Source organism: Myxocyprinus asiaticus, chromosome 37 (assembly GCF_019703515.2).
Source record: "Myxocyprinus asiaticus isolate MX2 ecotype Aquarium Trade chromosome 37, UBuf_Myxa_2, whole genome shotgun sequence".
In the NCBI taxonomy this organism is placed as follows: domain Eukaryota; kingdom Metazoa; phylum Chordata; class Actinopteri; order Cypriniformes; family Catostomidae; genus Myxocyprinus; species Myxocyprinus asiaticus.
The window spans coordinates 39,499,496-39,519,832 of NC_059380.1; the positions used below are offsets into that span (position 1 = coordinate 39,499,496).

At 37.7% G+C, this 20,337-nt stretch overlaps 1 protein-coding gene across 1 annotated transcript in view; it reads right to left on the bottom strand.

The window, feature by feature from the left end:
• The window catches only part of LOC127427861 (tudor domain-containing protein 3-like), a 32,763-nt gene that overhangs the window by 9,967 nt on the left and 2,459 nt on the right, over positions 1–20,337 (bottom strand). The window contains exons 3-10 of the mRNA XM_051675725.1: positions 20,216–20,281; positions 19,340–19,500; positions 9,201–9,342; positions 7,548–7,619; positions 7,187–7,336; positions 5,024–5,173; positions 3,915–4,086; positions 3,506–3,628 (exon numbers count right to left, since the gene is read on the bottom strand). Coding sequence (XP_051531685.1) covers positions 3,506–3,628; positions 3,915–4,086; positions 5,024–5,173; positions 7,187–7,336; positions 7,548–7,619; positions 9,201–9,342; positions 19,340–19,500; positions 20,216–20,281 — 1,036 coding nt within the window. The remainder of the gene's footprint in view (positions 1–3,505; positions 3,629–3,914; positions 4,087–5,023; positions 5,174–7,186; positions 7,337–7,547; positions 7,620–9,200; positions 9,343–19,339; positions 19,501–20,215; positions 20,282–20,337) is intronic.

Consider the following 20,337-nt stretch of genomic DNA (forward strand, 5'->3'; position numbering starts at 1 on the left):
TGTCTCGGACAGATTGATAAATTCAATTGCACAATGGATTTCTGTGGACAGTAGGCCAATGATAGGCTTATGTTCAATGATATAGAAAAAAAACTATATATTGACTACCAAAGACAATTTGGCTACATTCACACCGCAGCTGAATGTGGCCCAGATCTGATTTTTTGCTCAAATCAGATTTTATTGTTAGGTTGTTCACATGACATTTTAAATGCAGCCCATATCAGACACTGGTCTGAACAGCCGACATTCCTAAACTGACCAGCATGTTCATCATTATCGTATGAATAATGAATTAAATTATAATGAAAAATGTAATTATTTGTTTTTAATGCAGATAGGACACATGCCTATCTGATAATACAGTGCTGTGAAATTAGATTTCATCTATTTTTGTGTATTATTCATACTAACTTGTTTTAGATCTTCAAACAAGATATAACAAGGCAACCCGAGAAAACACAAAATACAATTTTTAATTAAAGCAAAAAAGATATCCAACACCTATATCACCCATGTGAAAAACTAACTGCCCCCTTAAACTTAATAGCTGGTTATGCCACCTTTAGCAGCAACAACTGCAACTAAATGCTTCCGATAACTGGAGATCAGTCTTTCACAACGCTGTGGTGGAATTTTATGCCCACTCTTCTTTGCAGAGCTGCTTTAGTTCAACCATATTGGAGGGTTTTCGAGCATGAACTGCTTGTTTGAAGTCCTGCCACAGCATCTCAATCGGGTTCAAGTCAGGACTTTGACTATGCCACTCCAAAACTTTAATTTTGCTTCATTTGAGCAATTCAGAGGTGGACTTACTCCTATGCTTTGGATCATTGTCTTGCTGCATAATCCAGTTGTGCTTGAGCTTCAACTCATGGACTGATGACCGGACATTCTCCTTTAGGATTTTCTGGTAGAGAGCAGAATTCATGTTTCCCTCAATGATCGCACGTTGCCCTGAAGCAGCAAAGCATCCCCACACCATCACACTTCCACTAACATGCTTGACCGTAGGTATGATGTTCTTTTTGTGGAATTCTGTGTTTGATTTACGCCAGATGTAACGGGATCCCTGTCTCCCAAACAGTTCCACTTTCAACTCATCAGTCCACAGAATATTCTCCCAAAAGGTTTGAGGATCATCAAAGTGTGTTTTGGCAAAATTTAGACAAGCCTTAAGGTTCTTCTGGGTTAGCAGTGGTTTTTGCCTTGCCACCCTTCCATGGATGCCATTTTTGGCCAGTGACTTTCTGATAGTGGAGTCATGAACAGTGAGAGAGGTCTGCAGTTCCTTGGATGTTATCCTTGGCTTTTTTGTGACTTCCTGGATGAGTCATCGCTGTGCTCTTGGAGGCATTTTGGTCGGCCACTTCTGGGAAGGTTCACTACTATGCCAAGTTTTCTCCATTTGGAGGTAATGGCTCCACTGTGGTTCTTTGGAGTCCCAGAGCCTTTGAAATAGCTTTGTAACCCTTCACAGACTGATGTATTTCAATCTCCTTTTTCCTCATTTCTGGAGTGTGCTACTGGGTGAGACCTTTTAGCCAACTTCACGCTGCTGAAAAAGTTCTATTTAGGTGTTGATTTGATTGAACAGGGCTGGCAGTAATCAGGCCTGGGTGTGTAGTCCAGCTGAACACCATTATGAATGCAGTTTCATATAGTAGATTTGGGGATTTAGTAACTTGGGGGGGGGCCAAATACTTTTTCACACATGCCCAGCTGGTATTGGATAACTTTGCTTCAATAAATGACATTATCATTTAAAAACCGTATTTTGTGTTTATTCAGACTGCCTTTGTTTTATGTTAGATTTTGTTTGAATTTTTGAAACAATTTACTATGAGATATACACAAACACAGAAGAAATCAGGTTGGGGAAAATACTTTTTCACAGCACTGTATGTCCACTAGTGATGGAGAAAGACCATTGATGGATAAAGTATTTTTGTGTAGTCTTTTTCCTTCGTATGGTGGAATTTAAATATTCAAAGTTCAAGTGTAATATAACCTACGAGCAAAACACCATAAAATAGAAAGACAGCAGGAAAAATGGCATTACATATAAGTTAAGAAGAATTATCTTTATTTCATATTTCCATTGACTGTCTCTCATTCGTATTTTGATACAGTTTGAGAAATATAGAAACTGTGTTTTCTGAGCGAGTGACACAAGCAAAGAGTGCCATTATATAAATCTACATCTGCATCTTTTCATACGCATATTTAACGTGCCAGCCAAACGAATCACTGAGCCCAACTTTTGAAGCCTATACTTTTATTTTCTTTCCTTAAAATGAAACTGAATGCATTAACTAGACAGATATGATTCGCACTCAAAAGTTTTAAAATATAACAGGCATATTTACGCTGGAAATCAATCGCGCAATGACGAATGTTGAGGTAGATTCATGTAAAAATCACATTGAATCTGACTGGCTGTTCACATCGAAGACACACTGGAAAAAAATCAGATACGTATCCGATTTATTTCCACATATGAAAGTGGCCCAGATCGGATTTAAAAATGTCAGATTCAAAGTGCTTTCATCTGTCACAATCATCCAATTAACAGATCTGTGTCACATGTGAGTGAAAAGAATCAGATATGGGTCATATTCAGCAGCTGTGTGAACGTAGCTTTTCTGTATTGTCTTATCAATGCTTTACTCGTCTGCCACAATGATGTTATGCATTTTAATTATCTGAATTATTTTTATAACATATTTACAATTAAAATAAATAACTATTTATGATTGTTTAATCATTACATATTGAATTATTTATTTTAAAGGGCCTTTCTCTGCAAACGTGATTTATATATGCGATTAATCTTGATAATTAATCAGCATATCATGTTATAAGTTTGATTACAATTTTGAATCGATTGACAGCCTTTTAAGTTATGACCAACAAAAACCAACGTGATGAGCTATTAAATTGTTTGAAGCTCAATTCTGGAATTTGACATGCTTTGTGAAAACTGGCTTCAAAACGTAAATAATGAACAGCAGAAATTAGGGCTGCCCCGATGTATCGACCACTGATATTTATTGGCCAATTCATAAGCATGAAAACGCTGATATGAAAAACAGATTGTTTATTTATAATTAACTATGTACATTTATTGCATTATATAGTTTAGAATCTTTTTTAGCAGTGTGTAATGTAAAGAAATACCTACCAAAACATTTGAATGTGCACAATACGAATTTGTAATGTTCAATCATAACATGTACAATTTGAGTACTACTATTTAGAACTGCAAAAACAGAGGAGCAAAAATGTCATATCAGTTCACCCAAAGTTAAAATGGATAACTATTTAGTACTTTTGTAAACTGGCATAAAACAAATTTAAAATAAATAAAAAAAAACTGTTTGAATTGGCCCCAATAATTACCACTGCTATAATTACAAAAATTAGTTAAATAACATGCATCCCTACTACAGTACAGTATTTTTTTATTGGTATACTATAGTGAAGGAAAATTGATCAATTTTACCGTCAATAGAGAATGTTCCCATTTTTGACTCCAGGAAGTCAAACAGCGTGCTCGGACCTGAAGGTCTTCCTCCAGCCTCCTCATTCTCATCCTGTCTGGAACGCCCCCGTCCACGACCCTTACCTGAAAGAAACCACACAGACGGTCAACTAAAATAACAATAATTTACATTGTCTTAACCAGGCGTGATATAATAAAGCAACAGGTGTTAAATCACATCGCTTGGTTTCAAATTGCTGCATCACATTATATAGCTCCACCCATAGAAAAATCTCACTGGTCCATAGATATGTATTAAATATCAAATATGTTCTGATTGGATTTGATTTCGACGCTTTGCGCAGCATTTTTTAAGTCAATGAAAAACCTGGAACTTTAGTCCTTCTCTAAAATATGTTGAAGGTTGTACCTCGAGGTGGCAGGCGGCTCTGCTCCAACTGTGACGTCTTGGGCTGGTTGGTTCCAGTGAGCAGGAAGTTGAGGGCCACCTCCAGGTTATTATTGTTATCCAGCAGGGCCTGTCGGGCAGCCTCTCGGTTAAACCCCATCTCCATAATGTCCTTCAACGCTCGCTCGTCAACCTGAACAAAGATGAGCTTGAGCCTCATCATATGACACATTAAAATCCATTGCACAGGGATAAAAAATAGACACAAACCTACTAAAACATGCACAATATCCTCAAAAATTATTAGTATGTTCCTCATGAGGTGAAGACCCTTGAAATTCCACATATAATCTAAAATGAGCCATAAATAAAATACAAAACAAAAGAGAAGGAGAAACACAGAGGGGTCAGATCTGTTGGTGTTGACGTCAGCCATCAATTTAGATTTTATTCAGATGAGACTCATACTCGAGGAAATAATGTCACATAATTACAAATAAAAGCCCACAGTTCTACAGTTTTAACGGATTGTTCTAAGAATCAGTAAAGTGAAAACACTGCAGAATATTAAATTCATCATAACTAATAACTATCATTTTTCTTTTTCTAAACTACTACGTACTCCATGTATAATAAATATGATATGGCTCATATTGTTGGAAAAGCCATTTATCCATCTATCCCTTCATTGAGATTCCTATTTGATTCTCTATGGATCTATATAGAGTTGGATATATAACGAAGAAATTGATGAAAGACATATTTGAAACATAAATCTCATTGGGTTTCAGTCTGAAGAAAGCAAACATGAGACCAATAGATGACCACATATCACAGCTGTTTTGTTTCCAGGAAGAATCACAGCATTTTTCACTAAACTAGGTGCTAGTTTAAAATTGTGACAACGTCCATACATTGTGGATTAAAGACAGTAATAAGAACAAAATTATATTTTGGGAAATGTGCAAATGTCCCATTGCATCGCTGGTCGGCGATCATGCCATTTGGATGTTCTTCCAGTGTTTTACTGCATAAACTGTTCAATTCAAGAGGAAAGACTTTTGTGAATCGCTACCCCAAAACAAAACAAAAAAAGCGGCAAAATGTTTTTCAAGTTCTTCGTTTCTTACCAGGTCTCTATAAACTCCCTCTGGTTTTTTCTCCATCCACGGCTTCTCTTTTTCGTCTCTTTTTCTCTGATAAGTGTCTCGGCTCTTGTAAGTGGAGCTTGGATTGGTGAGGTTTCCACCTGCGTTACCTCCACCGCCAAATGTCCGAGTCTACCACAAACCATTAAAAGACGACAACAATTTTAGTTTAGTTAGAGTGCACTAGAAAATATTGTAGATTCATTAATTTTTTTTTTTTCCAAATTCTTTGATTCAATGAAAACCAATGCTTTATTTCAAAACCTAATGAGCTGTCTACCTTTACAGTGCTGACATGTACAGTGCATCCGGAAAGTATTCACAGCGCTTCACTTTTTCCACATTTTGTTATGTTACAGCCTTATTCCAAAATGGATTAAATTCATTATTTTCCTCAAAATTCTACAAACAATACCCCATAATGACAACGTGAAAGAAGTTTGTTTGAAATCTTTGCAAATTTATTAAAAAGAAAAAAAAAAAAAAAAAAAAAAAAATCACATGTACATAAGTATTCACAGCCTTTGCCATGACACTCAAAATTGAGCTCAGGTGCATCCTGTTTCCACTGATCATCCTTGAGATGTTTCTACAACTTGATTGGAGTCCACCTGTGGTAAATTCAGTTGATTGGACATGATTTGGAAAGGCACACACCTATCTATATAAGGTCCCACAGTTAACAGTGCATGTCAGAGCACAAACCAAGCCATGAAGTCCAAGGAATTGTCTGTAGACCTCCGAGACAGGATTGTATCGAGGCACAGATCTGGGGAAGGGTACAGCAAAATTTCTGCAGCATTGAAGGTCCCAATGAGCACAGTGGCCTCCATCCATAAATGGAAGACGTTTGGAACCACCAGGACTCTTCCTAGAGCTGGCCGCCCAGCCAAACTGAGCGATCGGGGGAGAAGGGCCTTAGTCAGGGAGGTGACCAAGAACCCGATGGTCACTCTGACAGAGCTCCAGCATTTCTCTGTGGAGAGAGGAGAACCTTCCAGAAGAACAACCATCTCTGCAGCACTCCACCAATCAGGCCTGTATGGTAGAGTGGCCAGACGGAAGCCACTCCTCAGTAAAAGGCACATGACAGCCCGCCTGGAGTTTGCCAAAAGGCACCTGAAGGACTCTTAGACCATGAGAAACAAAGATTGAACTCTTTGGCCTGAATGGCAAGCGTCATGTCTGGAGGAAACCAGGCACCGCTCATCACCTGGCCAATATCATCCCTACAGTGAAGCATGGTGGTGGCAGCATCATGCTGTGGGGATGTTTTTCAGCGGCAGAAACTGGGAGACTAGTCAGGATCGAGGGAAAGATGAATGCAGCAATGTACAGAGACATCCTTGATGAAAACCTGCTCCAGAGCACTCTGGACCTCAGACTGGGGCGAAGGTTCATCTTCCAACAGGACAACGACCCTAAGCACACAGCCAATAAAACAAAGGAGTGGCTCCGGGACAACTCTGTGAATGTCCTTGAGTGACCCAGCCAGAGCCCAGACTTGAACCCGATTGAACATCTCTGGAGAGATCTGAAAATGGCTGCGCACCAACGCTCCCCATCCAACCTGATGGAGCTTGAGAGGTCCTGCAAAGAAGAATGGGAGAAACTGCCCAAAAATAGGTGTGCCAAGCTTGTAGCATCATACTCAAAAAGACTTGAGGCTGTAATTGGTGCCAAAGGTGCTTCAACAAAGTATTAAGCAAAGGCTGTGAATACTTATGTACATGTGATTTTTTTTTTTATTTTATTTTTTTTATTAAATAAATTTGCAAAGATTTCAAACAAACTTTTTTCACGTTGTCATTATGGGGTATTATTTGTAGAATTTTGCGGAAAATAATTAATTTAATCCATTTTGGAATAAGGCTGTAACATAACAAAATGTGGAAAAAGTGAAGCGCTGTGAATACTTTCCGAATGCACTGTAAACTAACCAACAACCGTTGGCGTTTATGGGCAGGTAAATCTGAAATTGGATGTAACACTAAGAAAAATTGGAATCTAGGCCTATTAGTCTTCTAAACGTTGTTTACAATTGACTAAGTTTCTCAAACAAAACTCTTGAATGTTTTATATCATGCTGACACATTTTCAAATCATTTACATATTTTATATAAATTGGTAATGGCAGCAGCGTACTTCTTTACTCTTGGCGACCTCGGCAATAGCAGCGGTTCTTTGTTTCTCAAACTCATCGTTGTCTTCGGCAGTTTTTACGGCATTGGTGTTCTGGAGGGTTTTCCGCTGGTCTAGAGCTCTGCTATCCACTTGCTCCTTATAAGCACATTTCTACAGAGAGATGACATCACAACAGACCAGAAGCCAATGAGAACGTTTTACAGTGTGTCATGTGGTCTACATCTGCAATGAGAAACTTACATTTTTTAAATGACATTCTATTATATAATCACAAAAAAAAAATCCACCAACTCTCCATTTAATTAAAAACAAATCACCATTTTAAAAATAATAGTGAAAGGTCAAAAAGTCAGTAATTTACCTGTCCAAAGGGAACAAACGGAGGTGGTCCACCCTCAGCACAGATGATTCTTCGGCTGTGTTTGGTGAGACTCTTTTGCAAGAAAAGAGTTCAACATTTCATTACGTGCCCATTTATTATACACTATCTGGAAAATGTGATTATGATTAGACAGTCGTGCCATTTTGTAGTCAAATATTTTTGTATAATGAGTGCTAAACTGTACAGATGACCGTTGACCCAGGCAACCGATTTCCTAAATAGCTGCACTTGTTTCATCTCTCGTATTCTCTTGTGCTCCTTCTTCACACATAATAAAATAGTTTTAACTCAAATCAATATTTAATGTACATTTATTCATTTATTTGTTTGGTATGTAGTAATTATTGCTAAATAAGTGTTAATCTATTAACTAGAAAAATGTATGTTCACCACTGAAATTATTTTATTACTTTACAATATGTGTACTTACCCAAGAAAGCACCGAGTAAAATTAGGGAACTACATGTACTTAGTATGGGTTAAGGTTAGGGTTGGGGTTAGATTAGTACCTAGTAATTACTGTAGTTGTAATTATATAGTATAGTATATAATTATATAGTAAATAATAAAGTGCTACCCAGAAATTTCCATGTAGTTTTAGATTTGAGTTCTATGATATTTCCAAGCCTCTGAGAGAAAAAAAAAAAAAAAACATTTAAAAATTCCCTGAAATTTTCAGACTGTGGGAAACAGTCCTTGTACTTTCAGAAAATTCTCTGGACTGACGTCATCTACTCATCAAGAACATCAACTGACACCGGAATAATACATACATTTTTCTTCATGGTAACTGGTTTTCTGATTCATAATGAGAAGAAATCATCAGTTGCAAATCTGTCATCCTTCACTGATCAACTGTTACAGATGATGAACATTAACAGATATTACACTGTGACAAGTTTTAATAAACAGTAACTGAGTTTTTTTAAAGGGGCCATATTTTAAAATCATTAAGACTTTTCCTTAAAATCTATTTTTAGCGTTACATAATGAACATTACATGACCAAATACTTTTTTTTTTCTTAAAGAGATTTTTTGCAGTTTAGTCTTAATTAGGGCTGCGCCGATGTATCAGCCACCAAAATGTATTGGTCAATTATTGACCAAATTAAAACCATCACAATTCCGGTCATAAGAAAACGCTAATATGAAAAAACAATGTTTATTTTGTAATTAATTACGTAAATTTATTGCATTGTACAAAGTTTATTAGAAACAAATGTGTGTAATATGGAAATACCTACCAAAATACATTAAATCCGTAAAAAGTAAAGCATGTAGGATATGCATAAAATGAATTTGAAATGTTCTATTATAATATTTAAAATTTGAGTTAAATTATTGGGAACTGAAAAAGATGAAGTACAGAAATGTTTTGTTTTTAAACAAAACAAAAAAAAAATCCCCCATATGGATCACCATCTTATAAATTTTCTATCTTTTGTGTTCATAGTGGTGCATCCATAGTTTTAATAAATGGTCTGAGTGAACTGGGGAGGAGTTTTGAAAGTTAATTTCCCAAAGAGCAAGACAAATCCTGTCCTCCATGATATGGCCCCTTTAATTTAGATTTCATATTCAGATCGTATTTTATTTGTATAATAAATCTGGAGAGATCACAGGCACCCCACCCTCTGCAACTCCCATTTCTCGATCATGTGATCCACCTCGCCGCCGAGAACAGCGATTTTAGAATCGTCCAATAGCAGGATGCCGTTCTTAACCTGAACGTTTCCCAGGAGTTTCACTTTGGTTCCAGGTGGCGTGTTCAGACTGAAAGTGGAGCAGAAATCAGATCAAAAGCGGATCCATCACGAATCAACAGCAGATTATTAATCACTTATTTTTAAATACACCGAGAATATTAAAAGATGAATTTCACAGTCATATTTCACCCAATAATTATTACTGTTTGAAATTATTTTCCATTAAAAAACAGCATCAATTAAATTCAGTATAACAAACACTATGATGATGTATACTTACAATTATACTTACCAAATGTACTTTAAAATTTAAATAATGTGTTTACTTTATTTTCAGTAGTGAGAATGAGATTTTTTCACAATACACATTACTAAACATTAGAGTGTGCATGCTTCCTTATTATGAAAATAACACTACAATGAAAAAAAAATTAAACATAGGCTTCACTTTATTGATACAAAATAGAATGTATTTATTTTTTCTTTAGATTGTTGGGGTGAGATTTGACCTGGAGCTGTTTTTTGACAGTTTTCATGAGATTCAAACCCTAAAATTGGTCATTTTTCCTTATTTGGTGTCTGAGATGAATTTCCAAAATGTGGTAAGCAACTAAAATTCAGCATTTATCATAATTACGCTTCTCTGCTTTGGTTAGTTCCATTTCCTGGCTGTCGATCAGGGGGTTTCGGCTGAGCTTTAGTAAGTGTGGGGCATTTGCTGTAAATTGGGATTAAGAACTGCCTATTTGACTTTAATTAAAGATTAAAGCAGAAGGCAAGAGAGAGAGAGAGATATGGAAGAACTATTTCGCTCACAAACACGCAATACCCCGAGGAGAGAAGTGGAGAAGCAAATTTCCCAAAATGTGAGCTTATTTCCTCAAATGTGCCCCCCTGCCTGCGCCCTGATCAAATGTTAATGTAACGCTCTGCACTGCATAAAATGCTCCTGCTATAAATATTTCACACTCATGCCTTCCTGCTCTTCAACACTGCCCAAAACACTCCAACTAAAAACCTTCTTGAGATCGAAATTTAAAACAAGAAAGTCTCATTGAAAGGCTGAAATTCTGGACCCTTCAAAATTAGCCCTATTTCATTACTTAATGCATATTCCTGTCCTTACAGAGTTCAACAGTATTGTTCCAGAAGCAAAATCCCATTTATTTTCTCAATAGTTGAAGTCATTTTTAGCAATAACTTATACATTTTAAAGACAGACCTAATGTGAGCTCTGAGGTGGTTAATCGATGGTATATGCTTCTGTTGAAGCCATCAGTCCACGTTATTTCAGTTTCAATGAAACAACATTTGACCGATAGATCGAAACATCACACACTGACCTCTTGGCTCAATACAAAGAATACATGTTTTATTGTTGCAGCAAAGACAGTAGATTGATTTTTTTTTTACATTATGAATATAATTTTTGTTATTTGTGATACATTATTTAAATATGCCATTAAAACCATAAGTCCTCGAGCGTTATACCATACCCTGTTTGTTGGCCATGTCCGAAATAATAGTGAAACCACGGCTTAACACTGTTTGCCAAAACAGGAAGCCTTGCCATTGGTTAAGCTAGAAGTTGACACGTCAGGCCGCTCAAACAAACAGCACAATGTTTTTTTTAAATCGCCACTGTGCTTTCACACTTTAGGAAGTCTACCAGAGGCTTACTTATAGTTGACTGTGCAGATTGCACTGAAATATGAGGAAGTATTTTAACATTCATTTTTAAAATCATGCCTTTAAGTTTTCCAGAATAACATCAGGTCATTTTGTATTTGTAATTCTATGAGTAAATGAAAGAAACTGTTGGTCCAAGTGAACAGTGGATAGTTTCATTCTGTAAGGTTAGAGAGAGATGGATGGATGGAGAAAGAGAGGAGGAACGGATGAATAAAGAGGGGACTGTTCTTCAAACGGCGTGGCAGGCCAACAACACAGAATCCACCTGTAGCCTCTGGCCTATCGCCACGACGATGGCTGATGCCTGGCCAGATCAGTAATGAAGACAGGGGATTGGTGGGATTTCAGCCAATCAGAAGCTCTGAAACTGGGGTTATGGGAAGGAAATGAAAAGGGCAGGAAAGGTCCTTTGAGTTTGAAGCTCTAGTAGAGAAAGTAGCTTTAGAAGATTACATGGTGTCAGATTTCCAAGGTTGAAAGTGTTTAAGTTAAATTGACAGCCCAATACCAACAGTGACCAAAGAGCAGTTTGAGTGAATCTCACAAAACACATGTCCAGGTCATATCTCAACCCAAAATGAAAATGTATATTTTATATACAGGTGCATCTCAATAAATTAGAATGTCGTGGAAAAGTTCATTTATTTCAGTAATTCAACTCAAATTGTGAAACTCGTATTAAATAAATTCAATGCACACAGACTGAAGTAGTTTAAGTCTTTGGTTCTTTTAATTGTGATGATTTTGGCTCACATTTAACAAAAACCCACCAATTCAATATCTCAAATTAGAATATGGTGACATGCCAATCAGCTAATCAACTCAAAACACCTGCAAAGATTTCCTGAGCCTTCAAAATGGTCTCTCAGTTTGGTTCACTAGGCTACACAATCATGGGGAAGACTGCTGATCTGACAGTTGTCCAGAAGACAATCATTGACACCCTTCACAAGGAGGGTAAGCCACAAACATTCATTGCCAAAGGAGCTGGCTGTTCACAGAGTGCTGTATCCAAGCATGTTAACAGAAAGTTGAGTGGAAGGAAAAAGTGTGGAAGAAAAAGATGCACAACCAACCGAGAGAACTGCAGCCTTATGATTGTCAAGCAAAATCGATTCAAGAATTTGGGTGAACTTCACAAGGAATGGACTGAGGCTGGGGTCAAGGCATCAAGACACAGACATGTCAAGGAATTTGGCTACAGTTGTCGTATTCCTCTTGTTAAGCCACTCCTGAACCACAGACAACGTCAGAGGCGTCTTACCTGGGCTAAGGAGAAGAAGAACTGGACTGTTGCCCAGTGGTCCAAAGTCCTCTTTTCAGATGAGAGCAAGTTTTGTATTTCATTTGGAAACCAAGGTCCTAGAGTCTGGAGGAAGGGTGGAGAAGCTCATAGCCCAAGTTGCTTGAAGTCCAGTGTTAAGTTTCCACAGTCTGTGATGATTTGGGGTGCAATGTCATCTGCTGGTGTTGGTCCATTGTGTTTTTTGAAAACCAAAGTCACTGCACCCGTTTACCAAGACATTTTGGAGCACTTCATGCTTCCTTCTGCTGACCAGCTTTTTAAAGATGCTGATTTCATTTTCCAGCAGGATTTGGCACCTGCCCACACTGCCAAAAGCACCAAAAGTTGGTTAAATGACCATGGTGTTGGTGTGCTTGACTGGCCAGCAAACTCACCAGACCTGAACCCCATAGAGAATCTATGGGGTATTGTCAAGAGGAAAATGAGAAAAAAGAGAGACCAAAAAATGCAGATGAGCTGAAAGCCACTGTCAAAGAAACCTGGGCTTCCATACCACCTCAGCAGTGCCACAAACTGATCACCTCCATGCCACGCCGAATTGAGGCAGTAATTAAAGCAAAAGGAGCCCCTACCAAGTATTGAGTACATATACAGTAAATGAACATACTTTCCAGAAGGCCAACAATTCACTAAAAATGTTTTTTTTATTGGTCTTATGATGTATTCTAATTTTTTGAGATAGTGAATTGGTGGGTTTTTGTTAAATGTGAGCCAAAATCATCACAATTAAAAGAACCAGAGACTTAAACTACTTCAATCTGTGTGCACTGAATTTATTTAATACACGAGTTTCACAATTTGAGTTGAATTACTGAAATAAATGAACTTTTCCATGACATTCTAATTTATTGAGATGCACCTGTATATATATATATATATATATATATATACACACACACACACACACACACACACACGTGACCAAAAGTTTGGAATAATGTACAGATTTTGCTGTTTCAGAAGGAAATTGGTACTTTAATTCACCAAAGTGGCATTCAACTGATCACAAAGAAAAGCACCATTACTATTTGAAAAAAGTCATTTTTGATCAAATCTAGACAGGCCCCATTTCCAGCATCCATCACTCCAACACCTTATCCTTGAGTAATCATGATAAATTGATCATTTGGTGCTAGAAAATCACTTGCCATTATATCAAACACAGCTGAAAGCTATTTGGTTCATTAAATTAAGCTTAACATTGTCTTTGTGTTTGTTTTTGAGTTGCCACAGTATGCAATAGACTGGCATGTCTTAAGGTCAATATTAGGTCAAAAAGGGCAAAATAGAAACAACTTTCTCTAGAAACTCATCAGTCAATCATTGTTTTGAGATGAATGAAGATTTCATACAAAGGTGTACACTACAGTCTTCAAAGACAAAGGACAACTGGTTCTAACAAGGACAGAAAGAGATGTGGAAGACCAGATGTACAACTAAACAAGAGGATAAGTACATCAGAGTCTCTAGTTTGAGAAATAGACGCCTCACATGTCCTCAGCTGACAGCTTCATTGAATTCTACCCGCTCAACACCAGTTTCATGTACAACAGTAAAGAGAAGACTCAGGGGTGCAGGCCTTATGGGAAGAATTGCAGAGAAAAAGACACTTTAGAAACAGAAAAACAAAAAGAAAAGGTTAGAGTGGGCAAAGACACACAGACATTGGACAACAGATAATTGGAAAAGAGTGTTATGGATCTTAACCCCATTGAGCTTTTGTGGGATCAGCTAGACTGTAAGGTGCGTGAGAAGTGCCCGACAAGACAGCCACATCTATGGCAAGTGCTACAGGAAGTGTGGGGTGAAATGTCACCTGAGTATCTGGACAAACTGACAGCTAGAATAACAAGGATCTGCAAAGCTGTCATTGCTGCATGTGGAGGATTTTTTGATGAGAACTCTTTGAAGAAGTTTAAGAAGTTCTGAACATTTTCTTCAAATTGTAATAGTAATTTTTCATGTTATTAATGTCCTGACTATACATTGTGATCAGTTGAATTCCACTTTGGTGAATAAAAGTATCAATTTCTTTCCATAAGAGCAAAATCTGTACATTATTCCAAATGTTTGGCCGCCAGTGTGTGTGTATATGTGTGTATATATATATATATGTATAGACACACACACAATACATATATAATTTATGTATATTTATATACATACATTCATATGTTCATATATTTAATCTGAATACAGTAAATATACAGTACATATATACATATGCACCGATCAGCCACAACATTAAAACCACCTGCCTATTGTGTAGGTCCCCCTCGTGCCGCCAAAACAGCTCTGACCCATTGAGGCATGGACTCCACAAGACCTCTGAAGGTGGCCTGTGGTATCTGGCACAAGATGTTAGCAGCAGATCCTTTAAGTCCTGTAAGTTGAGAGGTGGGACCTCCATGGATCGAACTTGTTGGTCCAGCACATCCCATAGATTCTTAATCAGATTGAGATCTGGGGAATTCGGAGGCCAAGTCAACACCTTGAACTCTTTGTCATGTTCCTCAAACCATTCCTGAACAATTTTTGCAGTGTGGCAGGGCGCATTATCCTGTTGAAAGAGGCCACTGCCATCAGGAATACCGCTGCCATGAAGGGGTGTACGTGGTCTGCAACAATCTTTAGGTAGGTGGCACATGTCAAAGTAACATCCACATAAATGCCAGAACCCATGGTTTCCCAGCAGAACATTGCCCAGAGCATCACACTGCCTCTGCTGGCCTGCCTTCTTCCCATAGTTCTTCCTGCTGCCATCTTTTCCCCAGGTAAACGATGCACACGCACCCTGCCGTCCGCATGATCTAAAAGAAAACGTGACTCATCAGACCAGGCCACCTTCTTCCATTGCTCCATGGTCCAGTTCTGACACTCACGTGCCCATTGTAGGTGTTTTCGGTGGTGGACAGGGGTCAGCATGGGCACTCTGACAGGTCTGCGGCTACGCAGTCCCATACGCAGCAAGCTGCAATGCACTGTGTGTTCTGACACCTTTCCATCATGGCCAGCATTACGTTTTTCAGCAATTTGTGCTACAGAAGCTCTTCTGTGGGATTGGACCAGATGGGCTAGCCTTCGCTCCCTACGCGCATCAGTAAGCCTTGGGCGCCCATGACCCTGTCGCCAGTTCAACGGTTGTCCTTCCTTGGACCACTTTTGGTAGGTACTAACCACTGCATACCGGTAACACCCCACAAGACCTGCCATTTTAGAGATGCTCTGACCCAGTCGTCTAGCCATCACAATTTGGCCCTAGTTAAAGTCGCTCGGATCCGTACGCTTGCCCATTTTTCCTGCTTCCAACACATGAAATTCAAGAACTGACTGTTCACTTGCTGCCTAATATATCCCACCCCTTGACAGGTGCCACTGTAATGAGATAAAGTTATTCACTTCACCTCTCAGTGGTTTTAATGTTGTGGCTGATCAGTGTATATATGTTGTGACATTATTTTATGACAATTAAGCACATTTCACACAAAATTTTCTTAACTACAATACATCTGGATGTTTTACTGTATTACACTAAAATATTACTGTTTTATATATATATATATATATATATATATATATATATATATTTACTTATATACTTAAAATATAATTATTCTAAGCATGTCTTTATTATATTGCATATCTTTTTTAAAGCATTATGTAAAGCACGTGGCACTACTATTGTGTATCAAATGTGTTATATACATAAACTTGCCTTATCTAAAAAGTAAATCATAATAGTCCTTAAAAGAGGCTTCATTTTTTTTTTTAAGAAAAAATAATTTAATATTTCTCTTTTTTTAATTTGATTTTGGGGTCAAATACATCCTGGAAATGCTCTTGACAGGATTCACCTATTTACTAATAATTTCTCAAATGAAATCATGAAAATCAAAACTCAAAGATTTTACAATATTAAAACAATAAACAAATTACTGAACAAGTTTTTACCAAGCAGTTTTGTTTACATAACTGACGAGGAGGACGACATGGCCGGGCCATGACGGCTGGGACTGAGTCAACTAATCAGTGGTAGAGAGAGATAAAGGGGAGCCGGAGACGCCAGAGAGAGAGAGAGAGACACACATACGGCCGCTGTGTGTGTATGTGCATCTATGTGTTTTATGTTGTTTTAAATTGAGTTTGTCATTAAAGTTTACATTGATTGTTCTGCTGGTTCCTGCCGCCTCCTTGCCCATCCCTTACCTGTTACAATAACATTATAGTAAAGCATAAATCAATATGACATGTTTTTGACGTGTAACTTAAATCTTCATATTTTACCTGCACAAAGACGCAACCTTTCCGCATTTCAATGTGATATTGATGTTGATCGTTTTTTTGAGTGAAAGAGCAAATGAACTGAATGTAATGCAACACTGGAGCCAAGAGCATTTGACAGACGTTTGTGAATGTCTCTGCAGTACCGCAAACAGCAACTCAATCTGTCTGTCACTGTAAAGCCTTTTTGATGATGATCTCCACTACATCAAAACATCTTTTCTTTTGCTCAAAGCAACTACTGAACTGCTTTCACGTTAAGAGTTAGGCTGAATCAAGTGGTAGGTTTTTGCAGCACTTCATTATGCGCCACTTCACCGTGTCTTTTCGGCCGAAACGTCATTAACTTAAATTATACGGCCCATGTTACTAGATTTTATAGAAACCCATTTTAAAACAAAGCTGATGGGGGGAAAAAAGTGCAGTATTTATAATCACTCAACAATAAGTATCTTTGCCTAGACTTTACTTTTCAATTTCCAAAATGTTTTCATAGAATCACATTACTATATGTACATTTTTGCTAAAAGATTGATTGTGTGGCTCATTGTACCATAGTGGCAGTTTCCTGCTGAAATGAACACTAAAGGCACTACAACAATGATGACTTTTATTCCCTTTCACACAAATCATGAGTAAAATGGCAGATTATCAGTTCATAAACACTTTTCGCCCTGTTCCTCACACAATGCTATCTTATGACATCTAAAAATGTTACTGTAGCGCATGACTTATTTTAATGTTTGCATTACATAACCAAAATACATTTACAAGCTTGTTCAAGTGTGATCAAATTGCACAGTAGTTCAACTGATAGAGCATTGCACTTGTGATGCAAAGGACCAGGGTACGAGTCCTGAAGAGCACACGAGTCCACACGTGAGTCCAAAGTGTCAGAAGCACCACAAAATGATGCGGTTGTGTTTCTCACATTTGCTGTTTCTGACACTATCGGTTAGGTTTAGGTTTATGGTAGGGAGGTCAGTTTTATTGATTTAAAACTCAGAGCATTAACCTTAAAGTTGGCATGAAATGTAAATTCACCCTATCAATTTTTATTGATCTTATTGTGAACGATTCATCCATGCTTACGTTTTATTTTTTTTTTTACCTTGTAATCTTTAATCAAAATGTAATAACTCGATCTTCCGGTGAAATGACAGACTTCTCTCTGGTGACGTATGCAGGACTTCTCCAATAATTTAGTCTGCTTAAACCCCGCCCCTTTCTTATAAATACCACAACCTTGTGTAGTGTTGAATGAAGCGTCAATCGCATGTTGGTAAAGATGGCAAGGTGTATTTTCGTCTGTTTTCCTTCAAAACAATCATTCCTTCACCCAAACTTCCTTGGTTACAGGTCAGCTGGCTTGAATTTACATTTCGAATGAGGAGGAGTAACGGCGAATTCGAGTTTGTGTTCGAGATATGTATTGCTGAGGTAATCACTAATAAATACAACGCTTTTGATGCCTCTGGAGTTTATTTATATTTTTGAATGCAGTTATCTTGTGATGCACAGCATTCCTTTATATTTAGTGTATTGTGATTCAAACCGTTAAAATATGGTTATCTTTTACTCATTTTTCAACAGCTACAGCCTCTTTGTAAGCAAAGACCGCGATGTGCTTGTGCGTTTATGTTGTCAGTTTGATTATAAATGTATCGAGATCACTGTTCAATTTCACTGCTAACCAGCTCTGACTCGAGCAGCACGGTGGTAGGGGTGTGTGTGTCCAATGAATAAACTCAAATCCCCGCCCTAAATTCGATAAGCTGTTTCACTTTGAAATATGTCACAATACAGAAGTCAGTCGCAACTTCCGTTTCATGCCGACTTTAAAAACCTCATCTGTTTGGGAGGACATTTAACTCACTTTTAGCACCACACAGTGCATATTTCACTTTGCAAAAATGTTGCAGAAGTCACATAATTTCTCCGAGATCAGGTTGGTAATTTCATGCCAGAAATCAGTTACACTGACACTTTAGACTAATTAATTAGAAGTAATTAGCCCACATGGAATTGCCACACTGTTCTCATATTTTCTGTGCTGATTTTGATCTACGGAATTCTGCAGAATGATGTTGGTAAAACAAAGTATGTAGTGCACCATAATTGGTAGCTGAAAGCCTTATCAAATGAGCCAAAACAAACATGACAGCCCTTGGTCCCTATCCACTTCCACTGTGTGGAAAAGAGCAATGTGAAAATTCTGTTAAACATTTTTTGTTTTTCAAACCTTGGAAAAACACCACAAAAAAAGGTGTTTTTTCCAAGTTTTGGACACCATTGGCATATAATGCAAAAAGAGGTGCTGAAGTCAACTGATTTTAGTTGTAGACCTACATATCTCTGTGTACAAATAAAATAACGACACTTCCTTCTTTCCAAGTTTGTTTATTTGACCTGTACTTTTGCTCCAAAATCAGGCAAAAATTGTCATTTTGACCCCCCAGTACAAAATAATAGATTACTCCGTAAATATTGAGTAATCCATGGCATCTGCATTTAATATGTTGGCTTTTATTATCATTTCTGTATTTCTTTCATTGTAACCAGTAAATATATATATATATACATGTATATCAAAAATTTAATTTTGAGCTAGGGACTTCTGGTTGAGTTGGCACAAAATGACTCAATAACTACACCAACAGTGAAAACTGAGAAAAATGGCTACTTGATTTTAGTGTATTTTGTAGTTACCAAATTTTCGCACTCCGCTTTCTCCGAGCATAGTCGAGTCAAACCCGTTATGTGAGAATTCTGCTTTTAGCTGTACCTGATTTTGGACAGATGTTTAATCTCAAGGCCCGTGCAGATGGTGTGACCGTCCGTCATGTGCACACGCAGCATTCTGGGCGCCCCCTGCGACTCCTCGTGATCTTTAGGAGCGGCGACATTACGAATCTTCTGCACCTGAAGAACGCACGGACCCTCCAACTGTGACAGAGAGAGAGACAGGAGGGATGAAACAGTGAGATCTGTGAGAAACCAATGATATTGTGTCAAAAAATCTATAGAAACTAAGATAAAAATCTTTTAAAAAGTGCATTTATTACCTAAACCTTTAAGCATGAGGGTTTTAATTCACCTGTAAATGTAATTTCCTTTTGGCCAAGCAAAAGATGAATCTTTCAAAGAAATCTTTTATAGTAGTGCCATCTTGTGGGCATCGTTAGCAAGTGCATGAATTAGATGTAAGGACCCTTTTCACAGACAATGACTTTTCGCCTTATTTAGCAGTGTAAATGCAGTAAACTACTACATTTTTTAATTAACAGTACATGTATAACAGTATTCTTTGTGTTACATTATAATGGCATTACTTAAACTAGTCAGCAGTGCTTTGACGTGGTTTCAAAAACAGCTTCTGAATGTCATAATCCATCTCTCACTAGTTTGTCCTCTTTTGGAAAGTCAAGGAAACACAATAGTGGATTTTCTCTTTTGCTGCTGGAGCAATAGTAACACATTTAATATTTGCTGTGGCCTCCCCAGTCAAGTTTCCTTCTGTGATCCAAATTTTTAAATGTTAAAAGGTCAATTTAATTCCTACACACTGCAGTCAATGTACTGATTGATTTGCAGCCTAAATCTACGTGTCAAATTATCTCTGTCTGTACTTTCCAGTTTTATGACGACAGACACGATTTACCTTGTCAATTCGGCCACTGTTGATGTCCGCAGGGAGGAAGGTTTTTCCTATGGGTCTCAGATCGCTCTGTGAAACACATTAAGAAATAATGAACTGGATCCTTTTTATCAAGGTGTGGCAGC